This window comes from Panthera uncia, chromosome D4 (genome assembly GCF_023721935.1).
Source record: "Panthera uncia isolate 11264 chromosome D4, Puncia_PCG_1.0, whole genome shotgun sequence".
Lineage (NCBI taxonomy): Eukaryota > Metazoa > Chordata > Mammalia > Carnivora > Felidae > Panthera > Panthera uncia.
Window position 1 is genome coordinate 27,832,993 of NC_064807.1, and position 20,922 is coordinate 27,853,914.

A 20,922-nucleotide genomic window follows, 5' to 3' on the forward strand; every position below is an offset into this window, starting at 1 on the left:
TGATAGCTAGTTTTCTGACTTTCAGTTTTCTAGGGATTTTTTCTTTCCTTAAAAGAGTCTTTATTTAGGGTTTTGAGATAGAGACTTTGGCTGGCAAACATCAACACTCCTTTAGTTTTGGTGAAGTCATTAACCAGGAAGGAGTCTACCATCATAGGAAGAATTTTGCTAGAAACCTCTCTTGCTCTACTGTGGATTCGATACTTGATAAGTAAAAATTACCTCCCTCCATGTCTATAATAGGAATGTATGTTTCATGGTATGACTTGGAAAATAACTGAGTTGTTGCCTTTGCCTTTTTGTTATGAGCATTAGAATCCTCTATTACCCAAACTGATTTTGATGTGGATCTGCCTCTCAGCCAAGACAGAAAACCAAAATCCACACCAATGATGAAAGAAAACCATCCCACGGTGGTCCTACTTTCCATGTGTTCAAAAGGAGATTATGTGCAACACCAGACAAATCACTCTGAGAAATAAGGTGCAAACTGTGGTCCCGCCTGTCAAGCTGTGGCCTCCCTCTGTCTCCCGAACAGGAAAGCTGGGAGGAAACTCAGAGGTCAGCTGAATGAAGCTGCCTCATCCACTGAGATGAAGGATTGGGCTCAGGCTTTACTGAGGTTTTATTTCTAAAATAAACAAGAGGGGCAGAAGTCAAGATGACATACTTTAGATTTCATAATGTTTATGATGGGCAATGGGGACCCATTCTATTTTTTACCAGTCTGTGTACTTGAGTTATTACACACACACACACACACACACACACACACACACACACACCGAAAAAGAAGGAAAGAGAGGCTCTGGAGGTAGAGTTACCCACCCAGTTCACATAAGCGAGAGACCCAGGCCAGGAGTCTGGGGCCCCATGCTGCACCAGTGTGCAGCAAACCCTCCACAGAGGGACAGAGGGTAAACATTCTAGGCTTCACCATCACAATCACCATCACAACTACTTTACCTTGCTGGTGCAGCTCAAAATCAGCCAAGGGCAATATGTGAGCAAACGAGTTGACCGTACGCCATTAAAACTTTATTTATAGACAGTGAAAACTAAATTTTATATGAATGTCATGGGTCACAAAATGAGTGTTTAGATTTTTTTTTTCAGCCATTTAAAGGGGCTAGGGTGCCTGGGTGGCTCAGTCTGTTAAGGGTCTGGTTCTTGGTTTCAGCTCAGGTCATGATCTCACAGCTTTGTGGGTTCGAGCCCCACACTGGGCTCTGTGCTGGCAGTGCAGAGCCTGCTTGTGATTCTCTTTCCCTCTCTCGCTGCCCCTCCCCCACTAGTGCTATCTCTGTCTCTCTCAAAATAAATAAATAAACTTAAAAAATTTTTTTAAATAAAATAAAAATGCAAAGGGACATTTTCTTCTCACAGGCCATACAAATCAGGCAATGAGCTGGATTTGGCCCCTGGGAGTCATGGTTTGCAAACTCCTGATTCAGGGTCTTTAAAGGACAATTTTGACATAACTATTACTTTATTGTTGTATATATAATTCTCAGTTCACATAGTATGATCACTGTGACAAATCTATATTGATCCTTATTTTTATTCTCATTTTCCTTCATAAAAGAAAGCAAGATATAGCTAAAAGAGAGAAATAGCTTTCTCTTCCCACCCACCCATGTTTTCCTATATTTTCTTTTAAATGACTTAATGGATCATCTTCAAGACGTTAATGCTGGAAAAGTGGGAACTTGAGATACAAACCCATTTCAAGCCTCCCAGTTTCCATGATATACATTCTGACAGCTCCACCCATAGAGAAATAGTACTGGGTGCTCAACCTTAACTTTTCTTTTTATCTCAAACAAGGGGCTTGACATATTACATGTTACCTTTTTATAGATGCCAAAAATTGTTCCAATGGACACAAGGCAGTCAATATTGGAAGATCCATCGAGGGGATCAAAACAGACCACATATTTACCCTGAGCAGAGAAAAAGGAAATACAACTTTACTTTTAAAATTATAGCAAAACAACAAGAATACACTAAGGGGATAAAACAAGGGACTCTAGGGGAAAGTTCAAGAAATGTGAGTCATTTATCCTCTGTCATGTAAGGGATAAGGTGGCATACAGAATGAAAACAACAACAACAAAGTATACATCCCAAAAGATCATTAGGCAAAGAAAACAGAGAATAACAGGTCTAGATGAAAATGATGAAATACAGATAAATAAGTCAAAAATTCCTACACCGTTGATACAGATGGATCATGATTTTGGTTTGAGTTTCCTGGCAGCCAGAGGAAAAAAAGAAACAAGGTTAGTCACTTATTTTTCTTTATTCATAAGGGGAAAAAAACGTAACAATTCCTTAGGTGAAGCAAAGACAGAATTAAGATCTGTAAAAAATCTTCTCGTGCAGATAAATAATGATACTTGAGGTTATAGCACACAGAGCTCCCAGCAATATCCCTACTGTGATTCCCAAAGGGCATAACTCTCTGTGGTAGTTGGACTATCAAAATGTCACCCTTTGAACTGGATTTTCAGCGGTGTACTGGAGCTGGTCCCTATGGGTGCCCAAGAGCTAATGGTGCACATCTCTTCCCAACTGTGCTTTCAGTGATGTCATGTTGGTAGCTTGAAATAAACTATGGGAGTATTGACACAGTTGAAATTGGCATGTGCTACACATCAGAGATTTTTTTTTTTTTAAGAGAGAGAGAGGGGCGCCTGGGTGGCTCCGTCAGTTAAGCGTCCAACTTCGGCTCGGGTCATGATCTTGCGGTTTATGGTTTATGAGTTCAAGCCCCACGTCAGGCTCTATGCTGACAGCTCAGAGCCTGGAGTCTGCTTCTGATTCTGATTCTGTGTCTCCCTCTCTCTCTGCCCCTCCCCTGTTCACACTCTGTCTCTCAATAATAAATAAAGGTTAAAAAAAAAAGTTTTTTTTAAAAAGAGAGAGAGAGAGAGAGGGAGAGAGTTTACCAGTACACCACTGGGGATTTTCCATCTCCAAATCCACCACTTTAAGATGTGGTTTTTAAATGTTCTGCATCAAATTAAGAGGTTTCTCTGATTCCCTGACCTATTGCTCTTAACAAATCACCCTGGCTGATGCAGAGGAAGCTGTCATCTGGAAAACAGAAACATGCCTATTATCAAGGCATGTTACAGTCAGGGAAGTTTGAGGTAACTGATAGAGGATATTAAACACAAAATTCAATCCACATGCCTAAAACTGCCAAGTACCTTGAGAAGCCCAGCAGAGAAAAACATGAACTTTGAATCTGATATGATGTGGTATTTTAGGAATGATGTAAAACAAGTTAATCCGATATGGCTTCCCACCCCTCTTATAAAGGTCAAAACTGGGTAGCAGGCAACATCTTTAAATTAATCCTCCAATTGCTTTTTTCTAATGCTACTCCTTCCTGTCCCCAGTTCATCTCAAACAGGGAAAGGCAGAAAGCCCATATAAGTGCACATCACATCTCAAAAGGTTTTGTTTAAATCATGATTGCTGTTCTTCAAAAACTGGCTATACTCTTTCATTCACTTCTTCAACAACAATTTATTGTTGAGCCCCTACAAGCTGCCAGGCAAGATGCTGGGATACATAAAAGAATATAACCCATCAATGCCTTCAAGAAGCAATCAAATCAATGGGATCCAAATAGATTATAATGCATAAATCAGTGATAGGAATTGAAAGCAATTTTTTTAAGTGTATTTATTTTGAGACAGAGTGCACAAGTGGGAGAAGGGCAGAGAGAGAGAGAGAGAGGCAGAGAGAGAGAGAGAGAGAGAGAGAGGGAATCCCAAGCAGGCCCCATGCTGTCAGCATGGAGCCCCACACGGGGCTTGATCCCACAAACCGTGAGATCATGACCTAAGCTGAAATCAAGAGTCAGACACTTAACTGACTGAGCCACCCAGGCGACCTGAGCAGTTTAAATTGGCAAGAAAGGTGAGTGTGAAGGTTGGCTATTTGGTGGGTGGAGATGAAGTGAAAGAGGTAGTTAACAGAAGCCAGACTTTGAAGAGCCTTGAACATGACAACAAAAATTTAGGGTTGGGGATGAGTAGGAGTACATAAGAGTCTCTCCAATGTATGAGTTCAGTGGTGGGGTGGTATTGGCATGAACTATGGGGTAGACAGTAAATTTCAGATACGGAAGTGAGGTGCAGTCTGTGAATGATGACTGATGGTTTGAGAAGAAGATAGGATTCCTAGGAATCCAGCTTGGCTGAACAAGTGGAGCCATTTATAAAGCTAGGAAGAAAATGGTTACATTGAACCCCTCAACAGTAGAAATGCAGACCCACCCTTTTTTCGGGCTCTACTATAATGGCATGCTTATCTTCTTCTGACACAAGAACACAGGTGGCAAAGGATGACTTTAACATGTTAATAACCAGGTCATTGGAGAGGACATCCAGCTTCTTCACTTGGTCACCTGTCATGTTGGTAGAGCCAGCAATTCCATAGCTAGAGGAAAGAAAAGCCACAAAAATATAAGCCATGGCCACCAGAATATGCTAATGCACCTATAAACCCATTGGAAATGGGTATTAGTAGGATTTAGAAGACAGGAAGGAAGACACATGGTTTGGGAGAAAAAAAAAAAAAAAAAAACAAGAAGAACGGTCATCTCCCTGGATTATTCATCTGTCCAGTACCTATCAAGTTTCCCAGCACACGTTTGTGGTTACATCCATGTTTCTCAACCGTTTTTTAATGGCCCCTAGGAAGGCTTTTTAGCTTTTTTTCCTAATCATACTCCTCCATGAAATTTTAATTTGAATACTACATATATAGTGTATATCTGTGTTTTATATATTAAAAAGACTGATCTTTCTCACTTCCCCCCAAAACCAATCTTTACCTCCCATAAGCACAGGTTTAATGCAGAATGAATCTGCTGAGAGGTACAGCAGGCAAGGGAAACTTCTGGGGGGGGGGGGGTTGTGGGGAGGGGCAGGGAGCCTTAGATATGAGCAAAGACAAGGGATGCTATGATTTTAGAGCTGTAAACCTCCTGAAAGAAAATATTGACTGGTCGCATCACCTCATTTTATAGAGAAGGAAGCTCACACCCAGACAGCAACAGGCTTGTCTGAACCAGAGAAGCAGAGCAGAGGTGAGAAGCTGCAGGAAGTGGAAAATCTGGAGTTTCTACTTTATTTTCAAGGTACCTGTAAGTCCGTAATTGCAGAATTCCAGAAGCGGAGTGGCTTGTGCAAAATGCAGCCTAGTTTGGTAGAATGAAGTAAGAGGCAGGTTGTTCTAGCCCAGTGTTGAGCAGGAACACTGAGAAGAGGGAAAAGTTTTGGAGAAAATGCACAGTCCAAGAGAAGAGATTGCATGTGGGGAGGGCAAGTAGGAGCGTTGAAGACACCGCCAAACAGCTGAGAGTGGGTGACAAGGGGCACAGTGGCGGCCCTCACTGAGGCTGCCAGGAGCACTTGCCTGGGAACCGGTGGTCCCAGGAGCCCCTGCTTCAACTCCTGCAAATTTGTTTTCTCTAAACAGAACTCACATTTCTCTGGCTGGACGGACAAACCTGAGCCAACACTGGGAACCGTGCCACCCAAAACGCCTGGCCTGGCCTGACCTGGCCTGACCATCTCCAGAAGGTAACTCCGGCTTCCCAGCAAGCCCACCTCTAGTGCTGCCTCAATGTCATTCACCTGCCCACCTGGGGATGGTGTCTCATCCCATCAGCCCTCTGCCCACTGCCACCCTTCCCACCGTGTCGCTCCTCGTTCATAAGTCAAAGACCGAGGGACCTGTCAGACCCACAGCTGTAGCCCGTGGTCCGGGCATTGGGTCCTCTCCCCACATAATCTTTCTCTCACCTCAACGGTGAAGCCGATGCTGCTGGAGAAAGAAGGCAGCCAGATTCTGGGTGGAATGAGAGGGGCTTGGCAGGGCCACCAACCCAAATATACCTCCCTCCCTAGCCCCACTGGCCCTCACTGCTGCTCCTTCTAAAGTCACTATGAATTCAGGCAGGCAAACAGGCTGTGGAAAGGAACCTGAGCTCTCTAACAGAGACCCAGCTCACACCTCACCTCTGCAAGTCGCTTTCCTCTCTGTGCCTCCTTTGGTGCATGAGCCCACTGAGGGCAGTGATACCTTGTGCGGTGCTAGAGGATTCCATGAGATGAGGCATGCAAAGGGCTTAGCACAGCCTTTGGCATGTAGTAGTAAGAAAAAATGTTAATTATCTTGGTTGCTCTCTCAAGGGAGCCCTCATTAGGGATCTGCACCTGCTGAGGGAGGTGAAGCGGGGGTGTCAGAGAGCCCCCAGGCTTCATCCCCCATCATGTTAACATGGATGGTTTATCCTTCACTCCTGTGAGGAGGACGACAGGGGTATGTTTTCCTCCATTGTGTCCCGGCTTCCAGCACATAGTAGGCCCTCAATAAACACTTGCTGCATGAATGAATGGCATACACCCAGGAGAGCAGAAACCTGAGCCTGAAGGAATGAGTATAGGAGCAATGGACTTTCAAGGTCATTCCACGCCTTACAATGCTGGGGAAAGCCACTGGCACGGTCTCCAGAGGGGCAGGCCTATGGGGACAGCTCCACAGAGGCCTGGAAGCCTGGGGCAGAGGGACGAGGCACCTGAGGTAGGCATGGGAAAGGCCTATTTCACACTTCGGCCTATGTCCCACGTGCTCAGGTACCTCATCCAGCAGTATGGGGGAAGAAGAGTCAGACTCCAAGGCTTCCTAGAGGCTCGTGTGAGTGTCCATTCATTTCACAATATTTATCATGCCCCCAGGAGATGTTCTGAGTGCTGGGGGTACAGTGTGGAGCAAGACAGATGAGACCACTGCCCTCATAGAGCTTATATTCAAGTGAGTGAGACAAACAAGAAACAGTAAGTGCTCTGGAATGGTCAAGACCACCAGCCTGGTTCCTTACTGGTTCCCGAGTGTTAAGCTCCTGCTCTGGGTCACAGCGGGTGGCACCACCTTTCTGTAATGGGTGTCAGGTGCGCCATATAACACTCTGGGGACATGTGCTACACCTGGCACTGAAATGGCCATGTTCCCTGCCAAACCAGTGCAGGTAACTGGCCACCTCTCTGGCTCCAACTCCCTGCAAGGTTGGGTGGTTACCTTTCCCTTTCTCCTCTTTACGCCATTGAGGGTCCCTCCTCTGTTCTAACGAGAAGGACCCTTTCCCAACTATCCTCCAGTTGCTTGTGAAACATGAAAACAAAATATATGGAGATATAATGTTCTAGGCCCCTCAAACTCAAAATTCAGGTACTTTACAACTTTCTTAGGTCTTCTTGTGGCAGGGTTTCCCCTGGTGACGCCTGGTGTTTAAGAAAGTCTTTTATAAAGGCATAGGAAAGTGATTCTGAGGTAGAATCAGGATTCAGGAGAATGAGTTCCCAGACTGCCGCGTTGATAGTAATTACAACCAAGTTCATATCCTATCACTGGGTGTTCTTTGCGTTTTGTCTTAGCACACAAAGTTACCCTGACTCGTGTTTGTCCCCTGCATTATTCCGCTCAGGGATGATAAGCCAGGCAGGACAAATGCTCAGTCGGGCTTCTCCCAACACACCACAGGAGGGGCCCTCAGAAGAGCTGCAAGATGTCCCTGAGGGAACACATTTCCACAGCCCAATGAAAAGCCAGAAGCATGCAGGGCTCCTGCAACTCTGACAGAGGAGAAACGTCCTCAGAAATACCCTCAAGGAACTAATTAGCTGAACAACACATGGAGCTTATTTTCTCCCAAGTTTTCAGAAACCCTCTTGAAACAAGAAATGTCTGCCTTCTGATCAGTCATCTTTCCTCAAAGGCCCCAAAAGGATAGATGACAAAGAGCCCTCACTGTGTATTCTGATGGCCACAAGGAGAGAGCAGTGTCACCCGCCTTTGAGATGGACAGCAGATGTGGGCCTTGGCTTCTAGTGAGGCGGCCCATGCCTCTGCCCGGACACTTTAACTAGGACTTGGAAAGTGAATCAACTGTGTTCCCCAAACCAGAATTCTAGACGGATTCCAGAAGAGCCCAGCAGAGGCCAGAAGCCTAGCCTGGTGTAGAAGCAACTTTCGTGCCAGCTGTTGTGAACAGGAGGGCACGGAACCAACTACCCTTTAACACACCACCAGGCTCTTTCTTACATCAGTTCCCAATCTGCAGTTCCCTGGGGCCAGAATCAGGCAGCAAATGAGGCTGCAAGGTTGTGGGGAAACCATAATACAACTCTGTCAAAAAAAGCCTTCCAGAGTCCAACTATGCCTTACGATCAGTGGAGAAAGAGAATCAAGCCAAAAGGTGAAAAAATGGGTTGCCCTAAGCAAGCTGTAAACCTCTAGGCTGAGCTCCACCCTCCACCCCACCCAGAGGACTCAGTTGGGCACTGATCATGCAGAGATGGGGTCATCAGTTGTGACCGAGCTAGTCATTTGATCTGCCAACGAAGCTTTTCCTAAATGCAAGTTATCACAGAGGGAAAGGGAACACATCATGGGCTTTAACTCCACATGATGAGGGAGCATAAGTCAAGCTGAGGAGCAAGCACCAAGTAGCATTATCCCTGCCCTCCCCAGGTGGGATATGTGTGACATTCCTCAGGCAATCCTGGCTGCCCAACAACAAAGGAAAGGACAGAAAACAGATGGCTGGACTAGTCAGAGTCTCCATCAGTTTACAAATCTCTTAGTCAGTTACAAGAAAAAGGCAATTTTATCAATAGCCTAAATCTCCAGAAACCTATAGACTCCCTTTCCTGAAACCCCAACACCACCCTCTCCTCCATAGTGATGTGGGGGAACAAAGGAAGGAAGAAAATGGCAGATAAAATTGAATCTCCGTATAACCTACAGCCCATTGACAGATACTTGAGGCAGGCAGAGTAAAAGTTTCTCCAGGAACTCCCTACTGGTCTCAATGTTAACACTTGGCTAGTGGGAAAAACAACCTTGGCCTGACAATAGCTAGGCCTCCAGTAATCTGTGAGTCTTTAGCATATGAAAATCTCTTTGGAAACTTCCCTTTTGACATAACCTCCCCCAGCCCCAAAGTATATAAAAAGCCACTCTTCACAGCCTTAGTGCAGCTTTCTGCCCACAGGTCCTGTCCTCATGCTTTAATAAAATCACCTTTTTTGCACCAAAGACTTCTTCAAGAATTCTTTCTTAACCGTCAGCTCCGAACCCCACCGTCACCCCAAAACCTCATCACACAGGTTAGGACTCTAGATTACTGGAGTCCAAGTCCTGGCTCTGTCACAGGCTAAGCAAGCCAAGGAAAGTCACTTAGCATCTCTAACCTTTGGTTCATCTGTAAAAATGAAAATTAAGTACATCTACTTGGTAATATATGGGGGAAGCGAGGGCCAATGAATTGATACAGGCTTAGAATAGAGCCTGGCATATATAGGTGAGTAAGCAAGAATTGGTATCATTCCATTCCCATCCCTAATTTTCCTTGGAAATAATACACCCACGCTAAGAACCAAGGTGGGTCCTGGCAAGAACACTGCACCAGAGACACCGGAGTCCAAATTCTGTCTCTCCTTCCGAGTATTTATCAAGGTGCCTCAATTCCCTGATGGATTGTTTCTGCTTCTACATTTTGTAAGGACGAGGGTTAATCCACCAATGCACCTGGTTCACAGTAGCCAAACGGCAGCCATGATGTTCTCAAGCAAGCCCCACAGGCATCCACTGAGTAAATGTTAGTTGATGATGGGGGAGGGGCAACCATGACCTCTAAACCAGTTTTGCCTGCAGCTTTTGAGAAGTCAGCCAGTGCAGAACTGTGTCACAGGTAACTGGCAACAAAAGAAAGTGCTCAAAAGTTTGCATTTGAAGAGTCTTAATGGGGATAGTATTGCATTTGAAATACCTTCAGATGCACTCCATTTTTATTCAAATTGTTGGCCTTGCAGTCTAAGTAATTCAAGGGTGGGAAGCATCCTGTCAGGGTTTGAGTCCTTGTGAATTGTTCCTTTTTAAAGGCCTAGACACACAAGAGTTCTCTTTTTGGAGGTTGGGGAACAAAAATCAACTTGAAAAGTATCTGCTTTCACTAGCACTGTAAACCTCCCTGAAAATTTGAAAAAGCTACATTGCTTTAATTCATATAATAGGAACTCCTTAAAAGGATAGGCTAAATTTGGCCAGTATTTTAAAAGCCTTAGACATTTGGATTAAATATTAGCATTGTGTTTCAAATTTGCACATGACTTCTAGAATGGATGTGCCATTTCGCAGCCATAAAGTTTGTGATTTATGATGATCAGGGGAAAGCCGCCTTTAGCAACATTTCTGTAGCACAGCCCGAGAGACCAGGATTGGAGCCAACACCCCTCTCAGGGAAGAACTCTCCAGAGCATTTCTTCCTGACGTCAACAGGACAGCAGACAGCAAGCAAAAGAACCAAATGAAAGAGCTCATTTTCAGAACACCCACCTGAAGAGAAAGGAAGACAGATTACTATTTACTCCTTATCACTGCAGTGGAACGTAATAAGACCTGTTATTGATTGATTCTGAGGTAAATGACCAACTGCTCACCCACACAGGGATATCCAAGGGTCACATCGGAAGTTTGTTGAAAGGGCGCCTGAGGGGCTCAGTCGGTTAACTGACTTCGGCTCAGGTCATGATCTCGGGGTCTGTGAGTTCAAGCCCCACATCAAGCTCTGTGCTGACAGCTTGGAGCCTGGAGCCTGCTTGGGATTCTGTGTCTCCCTCTTTCTCTCTCCGCCCCTTCCCCCCTCCCCCCCACCAAAAAAAAAAATAATAAAAAAAAAAAAAAAAAAAACTTTGACACAAATGCTTAGAGCAAAAAAAAGAAAAAGAAAAAGAAATTCGTTGAAGAAGAGATGCCAACCGGAACAGCGTTCAAAAGTCACAAACCCCAACCTTCGCTTGTGTTCCTGCCAGTCAAAAGCAGACAAATAGGATTCTCTGTGACTGGCTGTGCTTCTCGTACGGAAAGGAAGTTACAGTTCACTCTCTGGTAATAAGGAGAAGATAATTTAAGAAATATAAAATAAATCTGATAAAGTTTGAAAAATTCAATATCATAAACTCTGCAAATTTGAAAATAAACATGTTAACTGATCTGTAATTCCAAAATTAAAACTGAAGTTCCTTATTATTTTTTTCCATCAACCAACCAAGAGAACCCCATATATAAAAGCAACTTTTATGGGGCACCTGGGTAGCTCAGTTGGTTGAGCGTCCAACTTTGGCTCAGGTCATGATCTCAGGGTTTGTGGGTTCGAGGCCCGTATCAGGCTCTGTGCTGCCAGCTCAGAGCCTGGAGCCTGCTTTGGGTTCTGTGTCTCCCTCTCTCTGCCCCTCCCCCACTCGTGCTCTGTATCTCTTTCTCTCAAAAATAAAAACATTGAAAAAAAAAATTTTTTTAAGTGCTATTGGGGCACCTGGGTGGCTCACTCGGTTAAGTGTACAACTTTGGCTCAGGTCATGCTCTCACAGTTTGTGGGTTCAAGCCCCACATTGGGCTCTGTGCTGACAGCTCAGAGCCTGGAGCCTGCTTTGAAGTCTGTGTCCCTCTCTCTCTGTTCCTCTCCTGCTTGTGCTCTTCCTCTCTCTCAAAAATAAACATTAAAAAAAAAAATTTTAAAGCAACTTTTCTGGATACCACATGAGCAGTATAGGAGATTTCCTGTAATCGACCTGATGGTGCAACGTTGCTCTTATAACGTTCCATCCTGAAATACATGCCTGGGAATGTATGAATGCACGTGGGTAACTACTATGGATTGAAAGGCAAAATAGAAAGACATACCAGCTTATAACAAAAATAATAATAATCTTCAGCCTAACAAAGTAATGACGATATTGGTACCTGTTTAATGAACTCAATTCATCCTTACACAACGTTCTGAGGTTGAAGAAAAACAGTGGTCTCCATCTTATTAAGTGGGAAAACTGAGGCTCAGAGATATTCCATCAATTGCCCAAATCCTCACAGAAATTGAATAGCACAGCAGGACTCCAAGCCCAACTCCACTGCTCCCCAAAACATGCTCTGAAGTCCTGCATGTTCTGTTAAATCCAGTCCTGATTTTCTTCCCCTCTTCCTCTCTGCCTCAGGGCAAAGGTGCCAAAATCCAGTGGCCAAACCGAGAGGCAGGATTTCTTGCCCTAATCCCACACAGCCCATCCAACAGCAGGCTGAACAACACCTCCAACTGGATAGCGCTCCAACATAACAAGTTTAACATTTCCAAAATGTTGGAATCACCTTCTCATCCATCCCCAGCCTCTAAAACCAGCTTCTGCTTTGGAATTCTGTTTTGGGGTTTTGTTTTGCTTTGTTTTTGAATGGCATGGCCCTACTCTCAATTGCTAGAACCTTCTCTTTGAGAACCTCACTGCCCTTTCTCACCCAATCCACACTCAAGACTTCCCTGGGGTCTCTCTCCACTCCCCTCCAATGCTCCAGCTCAGCTCAGTGCTTTCCTCACTCCCCACCCTCAATGGCTTTTCCCAATATTTCAGCTGCCTTCCAAGTCTAGACTTCCAGCCATATCTTCCCCAGATTAATTGCTAATCATGCCACTGACCCACTCAACAACTTGTCCTCACTCTCTCCCCTTTGCATACACCCGCAAAATATATTCACCCCTGCCATTGGATGCTCCCAACACACTCAAATTTAACATCCACAAATGCCCCACCATATGTGCTCCTTGCTTTAGTCAAACTAAATGAGCATATTCTCCAGAAATATCTTCCCACCACCCCTTACCTTCCCTCACACAACTGCTCACCTCAAAATGCTCTCTAGCCATCAGGACTTGGGATCATCTTTCCCTGCTCACTGCCAATGCCCATCTCAGTGCCCCACAATCCTTTGCATCTGAAAGGCCTGAGAAAATTGAAACTTAAAAGCTTAAGTTAAGGGAAACTGAAACCTAACCAAGCTTAACCAGCTTGTTCCGCTTCTGTACAATTGCTTGGCGCGCCCATGTATTCCTGATCAATCATTGTTGCCTGGCACATCCGTATATTCCTGATCAACCGTTGTTACTTGGCACATCCGTGTACTCCTGATCAATCATTGTTGCCTGGCACATCCGTGTATTCCTGATCAATCATTGTGATACCCGTACCCCCGGTTGTGGTCTGACCTAAAGGCAGGAACCAATCGAATACTGTTAAGTGTCCAACTTTAAACACCAACCAATCGCAGCTCTGTAACTGTGAAAAATTCCTGGTTTCCCCATGACTTGTTTGTACCTGTCTATAAAAGGGGTGTAAAAACCTCTCTCAGGGCCTCTTGGCGTCACCGGCAACGGGGGCACAGAGGTCCAGGTTCGAACCTGCAATAAATGACCCTTGCCGCTTGGCTTTGACTTACGACTCTGGTGGTCTTTTGTGGGAGGTTTCAGAACTTCGGGCATAACACATCCATCCACATTGTATTTTTGGCATCTCTATGAAAGCATCTTTCAGGAACTCTATTGTGTTTTGTAACTAATTCTATACTTGTCTTACAGCATAAACTCTCTGTTGTTCTCATCCCTCAATCTCTCCTAGAATTCTGCACGTTGTGGGTGTTCAATAACGTTCTGTTGAATTAAACAGAACCAGCGAATTCTTCAGGCAATGATTTGGAAACACGTACAAAGGGAAATCAACTTCATATGCCTTAAGCAAAAGCCTAAACCACTGGAGAACCACTTTCTCCCAAAGGAGTGAAAACAGAGACAAGAGCAATCACTTCAGTTTGAACCATAAATTCATCAGATCCACTTACAGGCTGCTGACTCCTCTCCTTGGGAGAACAGAAGGTGGGTTGCCCCTTGTATGAATGTCATTACCTTCGCTCCAGAGAATGGATGGAGGGGAGGCAGAAGCACAGAGATAAGCCTTCAAGAACAGGTTTTCTAGAAGCACAATGGCTTCTTGAGGTACAATTCTTAATTTGCATCAAAAATAAAATTAATGGGTAAGGTTTAGAGTCAGATGAGCTTTAACTGACTTTGGAAAAATAAAGTCGAGCCGCGTGGTATAAAGACTCCCAGCCTGGGCAACAGGTCTATGCATCTCACCCTCAGCCCTCCCCGCGCCCCCCCCCCACCCCCGGCCCTCAGGGCCCTCATCTGTACAAAGAGGGGCTAGACTAGGTGACTTCTGAGTCTTTCAAAACTCTGTGATTCTATGAATGTCTTATCAACTACAATGAAGCTGGCTACCACAGCAACTATCAGTTGAAAGAGAGAGACAGACAAAGAGAGAGAGAGAGCAAGAGAGATATCGCACTCCAGGCTCTACTTTTAAACTGATGTGTCCCTGGTGAGACATGACTGAGCTCTATAAACTGGCTTCTGTGAGGTTCCTGCAAATTTGCAATCATGTTGTTCCTCTGGGTACATGCCCTCCTAAGGGCAAGTCTTCAGCAGTAACAAGTTATTTGCAGGCACGGCCTTTTCATCAAAGCCTCTAATGAATGTAATTTGGAGGCCTGGCTTGAGATCTTGTCTTACTGCTGCCTGCCCAACTGACCACGTCATACTGAGATAACCAAGTTCTTATTTTCCCACAGGGGTTCAGAAGTGTCCAAGTTCCTGGTCCTCCCCTGTCAACTACCCACACAACCAGGCATCAACCCCTATTCTATAGGTACAACACTGCTTGAAACAAAGACCTGTGTAATGCCCTACCATAGAGGAAGGGTTAAATAGCCCATGATATACTAAATAGCTCATGAAACACTACACAACAGTTAAAAAGAAGGAGGTGGATTTATATGTCCTGACATTGAAGGCTTTTCATTATATATGTTAAATGACGGGAGCAAACTACAGAAGAATATATTAAGTGTGATGCCATTTTGTTTGCTATATTACATATAGGCTATATACATATGTAAATACATATCCATATATAAAATTGTATGAGTATAAAGAAGTATCTGGGAAGATAACCAGTAAATTATTAATAGTTGATACCCCAAGAAATGGATATGAGATGGGTTTCACTTTTTCCCTTGTGTTCTTTTGAGTGATATGAAGTTTTGTCAAGGAGTACAACTTATTAGGTAGCTTATAGTAATAACAGCAACATATTTTTTTCAAGTATGTTTCACGCCTGACGCAGAGCCCAGTGTGGGGCATGAACTCACAACCCTGAGATCAAGACCAGAACTGAGATCAAGAGTTGAACGCTCAATGGACTGAGCCACCCAGGCGCCCCACAACAGCAATATTTTTTTAATCTGGTATTTACAACTATCTGGTCTAAAATACACACTCTAGGGGTGCCTGGGTGGTTCAGTCAGTTAAACGTCCGACTTTGTCTCAGGTCATGATCTCGCAGTTTGTGAGTTCGAGCCCCGCCTCGGGCTCTGTGCTGACAGCTCAGAGCCTGGAGCCTGCTTCCGATTCTGTGTCCCTGCTCATACTCTGTGTCTGTCTCTCAATGATAAATGAATGTTAAAAAAAAATTTTTTTAAATATACACTCTTATCTAGCACCCTTTTGTCCAGGTCCCTCTAAGGCTGAGGCTATTTTAAAGGTGAGAAAGATACACATCAGAGCACATCTTGGGTTTCTGAGTCTTTTGAGGATTTTGAAAGTACTGACATGTTTTTTAAATAATACAAGAAATGCCAAGCACCCTTTTTCACAAAGCTCCCTGGTCCTCAAAGGCAAGAAAGGTGGTGAGGGCACCTATACTTGTAAATTAAATCTGAACGAAGATGTTAACTGAGTATTTCCTAAAACAAAGGCTCCTTTGAAACATATTATTAAAAGTGGCTGTAGGTGAAATAGTAATGGAACCACCACCTTCCTAACATACTTGTTCCAATCCCAGCAAGGCCCGTCTCTGCTTATCATCTGAATAAACGTGATCGACACCCCCCCCCCTTTTTTTAAGAATTAGCTCCGCCAACCCACTGTATGGGACCAAAGCCAGACAGCTCACTAGAAAAGGAATCCAGGTCGTCCACATTATATTTTTTCAGATCAGCTATGAGCATCATACACATTTTTACAGTATTCCTAAGTGTAGGAAACATTAGGAAGCAGTGTGGGCAGAGGACCAATCTAAATATAAAGTACCTATGCACACCAGAGTAAACCGAAGGGTATCTGTGTTACTTACAAAAGCCTCATAAAAAGGCGCCCTTTGAATCCCATGTCTCATGATTCCTCTGCTACACACACAACATGATGTGCAGATTCTCAGCATCTGCACCACCTACCGCAGAGCTTCTTAGAAATGCAGACTCTCAGACACCCCAGACCTATAGCAGCCCTTTGCTCGCAATCATTGCTACTCTTGGGAGCTCTGGGCATGCAGGCTTCCTCCCAGCCTACCTTGGGTTTCCTTTCTTCCTAACGGGACTTGTTTAGGGTCAAGGAGGTACTACTAAATCAGAAACCTGAGCTTGGGACCCCAATTCCAGAGGAAGTGAAGGAGGTCAAAGAAGACAAAGGGAAAGGAGGCACCTGCGTCAGCACTCTCCTGTAGGAGGCCCGGTTGGGTATGGTGGGCAGGCCAGGTGCTCGGCCTGGCTAGCCAGTTTCACCAGGGAGAGGCGGAGAGTGGGTGCAAAGCAGGTTGCTCAGCCCAGAGGAGAGGGCTGCAGAATGGAGACGGCTGTGGACTGTGAGCCAGGTCCAACCCCACCTTGGGGCACCCCCAAGCTCAAGGGAGGGGAGCCAGGGCATAAGTGCAGTTGGACAGGCTTTGGGAGAAAGAGGCTGCCAGGAAAAGGGAAAGAGAGAGACAGACTCCCATCTGTCAGACAGACAGGCAGGCTGGCATTAGGAGGAAGGGGACCACACATCCCCAGCGGAACAGACAGGACGCTGCTGCCCGATGGCCAGAGGCCTGACTCACAGGTGCGCAATGCCCGCTTTGCGCACGGCGGTGGAGATGGCTTTGACCGCAGTACAGAGCGAGTTGAGCAGCTGGGTCATCTCGCCTGTGCCGCGGGCCTTCCTGCCCTCTTCCATGACGAAGCGGGTCAGGGTGACGATATCCGTGTCGAAGGCCGCCCGGTCCGTCATGCTGAGGCCGGGCTGTGGCGGGCTGGGCAGCAGGTGCAGGCAGCAGGTGCGTAAGGCTGGACGCCGTGAGAGGACTGAGCAACCGCGCAGCGCGTCGGCACCACTCGGAGCGTAACTGGCCAAGGCCAGGTTCAGGCGGTGTGTCCTAGGGGAGCCTATAGACACAGATTGCAGCCTCCCGCCCCCGGGAACACCTCCGCGCCCAGGCCTCCGCCCTGCTCAGATTGCGGCTCCGCCCACGCCGACCCGCGGCTGACGTCCGGGATTCCGGCCGCAGGCTCTGCCTCCAGGCGCCGCCACCTGTCCTTCCTCCGCCGTCGCCTCACCACGCTTGCGCGCCGCCTGCCCAAGGCCTCCGACTTTGCGGAGCGGTGCTCAGGCCCACCTGCATGATCTCCGCGAGTCCCCGCAACGACCCTGCCACGAGGTGCAGCCCTGAACACCCCTCCCCTCGTTATAAAACGGAAGTTCGGCAGGTTAAGTTAGTGCTCCCTGCGGCAGGCTGGTGGGTGCGCGCTCTAGGCCACTTGCGGGTGTCTGCGCTCGCGCTCCTACCGGCTGCCGCTCGCCGCCCCACTTGCCCCCTGGTTGCCAACCTGCCCCCTGCCCTCTACCAACCTGCTGGGCCTGTGATCTGGCTCTTCTCACCAACCTCCAGAGAAGTGGCTTCCCTGTGCCTCACTTGTCTGATGGCCCTGGATGGTTCCTTCATTCGGGCTTTGAGGAGTCCTATAATCCCAGAGCTATTGGCAGACCAGTTTTCAGTGTCTGCGTGTGACAGAAAAAAACAGTCGCCGACACAGGGAAATGCCTCCTGAATGCCCCACTGAGGCCAGAGACTCAGTAGACCACATCCTGATCTCTTTGTAGCCACGAGCTTTTGTCTTCAGGCGGTTCATACACTGATTCGTGGAACAACATTTACTGAACACCTATTATGTGCCAGGCACTGTCCTGTGCTGCACTGGGGACAGAGCCTGAACAAAACAGACAAGACTCCTGCCTTTTTTTGACCTTACATTTTAACAGCGATGATTAAACATAAACAATAGATGGGTATGTTAGATGAGCCATAGGAGCTGTAGAGAAAAATGAAATAGGAAACCAAGACAGGGAATGTTGAAGGTGAAGGTTAGACAGAGTAGCGAAGGAAGCCTTCACTGAGAAAAAAGGCTGGGAAGTGAAATACTTAAATATAATATCTGAAACGTAGCGACTACTTCTTTGGCCTAGAAACCAGCGCCATTCAAGGGTTTGCGGGGTTCTGTGTCAGAAACTTAGCCCCCGGGACATCTCGCGTTAGCTAGGACCCCAGAAGTCAGCTGGTCCAATCCAGTGCCTCTGATGTTTAATCCTTTGGAAACTGGCCGTGGTGAGTGCTGGAGAACTCTGGATTGGGGTAGTCAGGCCTGCTGGATTCCCAGCTCCAGCCTCACCAGCCCAGAGACCTAGGCCAGTTACCCAATCTCTTTAATTCCAGTATATTTGCCTGGTAAGCGAGATGACCATTTTAGCTGGCAGGGGTGTCACGAGCCTGACGTGAGATGCTGTTGGCAGAGTGCTCAGCTCCAAGCCAGACACAGAGGATATGCTAAATACACGCCAGAGACCTCTCTGTCTAGCTCGGTTGCTGACCCCCGTCGTTGAAGGATTTTTTACTGCAATACCCAGTGTTCGTTGTCTCGCTACTTGGAAGAATGACGAGGTGGGCACCAAATGGGCAGCAGGCACAAGTTTATTAGAGTATAAGATCAGAAAGGAAGAATAGTATGAAACCTCTCTTTACAGAGAGAGGACATTCGAAAGTGAATGCTTGAGGACTGTAGGCGAGGGTCCTTGTTTTATAAGGTCCTGGTCACACCGCCCCATCCCTTCCCCGTTATTCCTTCTCAGGTCCTACCCTTACTGACCGGGTAGCTCTCGGTGCTGGGTTGTCCATTCCTGATTGGCTCGTTTCCATCGTGTTGGGCGGGGGCGGGGCATCTGTGGCTGTCCATTCCCGATTGGCTCATTCTCACCGTGAGGACCGTTCCTTGTGGGTCATACGTTTTAAGGTCTACTTGTTTTCAGTTAGGTCTTTCGTCAATTCCTGAGGGAACCAGAGGGGGAGTAGGTGGTGTCTGTTACATTCTTAAGGGGAACCTGACGCCCGAGGGGGTTTGCTGTGGTCAGACCCTCCCAGCATTGTTCCAAACTATGTGTTTTTCCCCACCCAGGGACCTCAGGTCTGTCCTTTCCCTCTCTGCCTACTGAATCGTATCTTTTCCTATCAGACTGTCACCACAGTGACGGGAAGCCCACCGTGGACAAGGCAAACCATCCCCCTTAGACATAGGCCAGTTTGCATGGCGATCGAGTACGCACTCCGGAGCCAGACCGCCTGGGTTACCGTCCTGGCCTTGCCCGTCGCTGGTGGCATAAGCCTGTGCAAGTTACTAACCTCGATGAGGAGCATTTCACTCATCTGTAAATGGGGGGTAATGATGCTGGCCACCGCATAGGATTATACAAGCGACACCGGTGAAATGCTGCAGAACAGTGCCCAGGCTGCCGTGAGTGCATGCCGTGTAGGTGTTTCCTTCTTTGTATGGATAGTGTCAGCTGCTGTTGTCATCTGAATAGAAGAAAGAAATTTCCCTTGCCGTCACAAAGGGGCAGAAGGGACATAGAGATGATAGCCTCAGCCTGTATTTACCTATTGTGCAATAGTGTCCCCTCTGTCATGTTGGCTGACTGTGACCAGCTCTTTTCTGGGTCAGGATGCATAAACCTGTCACCTGCGTGTTAGCCAGAGGAAGGAAGGTGCAGGACCAGCGGAAGGTGGGCTCCTCTACACACAGGGCCTCTCCCTCCCAGTTCCACCCACCCCTGTGGCAGAGCTGCTCCCAGCAGGACCCCAGCTTTCTCCTGCTGCTTCATCACAAAACACACTCAGCTTCACACAGTAGTAGCGCAGATTGGAGTAACGTGTGCCATATTGGGACTCTTGTAACGGCTAGGAGTCCTGCGAAGAAACCGCTCACTGTTTCCTCACCTGCCTCCAACCCCAGGAGATCAGCTCTGGTTTGTGTCAGTGGCAGGAAATGGACAAGTTACAGTCTAGATGGTAACTCAGGACCCCCACCCCCACCCCTGAACCCAGGGAACTTCTGCTTGCTTCTTCCGGCCCCCAGGGCAGTTAGTGTGACAGGGAACAAAATATCAGCTGGTTGCCTGGGAAGGGATTGTGGCAGCATGGTCCCCATGTGAGTCCCCAGCTCTTGTGGCCTCATGGAGGTAATGGCAGTAGGACCAGTAATCTCTGAAGCAACAGAAACTGAACAGCCAAACTGCAGAGCTAACATCTATTGAGCACTTGCTAAGTGCCCAGCACTCACTGAGGGTTTCCCAAGTTTAGTCATCCCAGTGCCCCTAGGGAGTGGTTTCAGCTCATACTCCTATCCTTACAGATGAGAGAACTGAGGCTTTTCAAGGTCAAGGAACCTGTCCGAGGCTTGTGGCCAGCTGGGAAGTGGCAGAGCCAAGATGTACACCCTGATCTATCTGACTGCAAACCCCACATTCCCAGTGGCCTGCTGGTTCCCTGCTAAGTGACATTCACCTCCATGGTGAGGCTTTGAGCCTGCCAGCTACAGCTTCAAAAGTCTGCTCTACAGATTGTCCACCTCTCAGCTCTAGAGCTACTTTTGAAGCCTGTGCTCATTAATTATTTTACTCAACAAATAGTTATGAGCACCTGCCGTGTGCCAAAACCATACCACATGCTTTAGGTACAGTGGTGAAGAGGACAGACATATCTCTTTTCATGTCAGGTTTGCATTCTTTATGAGAGATAGTCAGGAGACAGAATCACATAAGAAGCAAAGATGCAAAACCATCTCAGTAAGCAAAGAGTCCTAGGAAGGACACAAAACAGG

At 46.6% G+C, this 20,922-nt stretch overlaps 1 protein-coding gene and 1 long non-coding RNA gene across 3 annotated transcripts in view; both read right to left on the reverse strand.

Moving 5' to 3' along the window:
* Window positions 1-18,980, reverse strand: part of FBP1 (fructose-bisphosphatase 1) — a 30,012-nt gene extending 11,032 nt beyond the window's left edge. Inside the window, exons 1-3 of one of the 2 annotated variants that reach the window (XM_049614121.1) lie at window positions 18,916-18,980; window positions 4,293-4,455; window positions 1,851-1,943 (exon numbers count right to left, since the gene is read on the reverse strand). In XM_049614121.1, coding sequence (XP_049470078.1) covers window positions 1,851-1,943; window positions 4,293-4,455; window positions 18,916-18,965 — 306 coding nt within the window. In that variant the 5' untranslated portion in view covers window positions 18,966-18,980. Of the gene's footprint in view, window positions 1-1,850; window positions 1,944-4,292; window positions 4,456-16,835; window positions 17,385-18,915 lie in introns of those variants that run through there. The other variant, XM_049614077.1, reaches the window with a different exon arrangement.
* On the reverse strand, window positions 9,851-14,041 carry LOC125910436 (uncharacterized). The gene is made up of 2 exons (XR_007453998.1): window positions 10,843-14,041; window positions 9,851-10,419 (listed from the first exon to the last, which is right to left on the reverse strand). It is a non-coding gene; the product is annotated as an uncharacterized LOC125910436 (long non-coding RNA).
* Window positions 18,981-20,922: the final 1,942 nt, after the last annotated feature.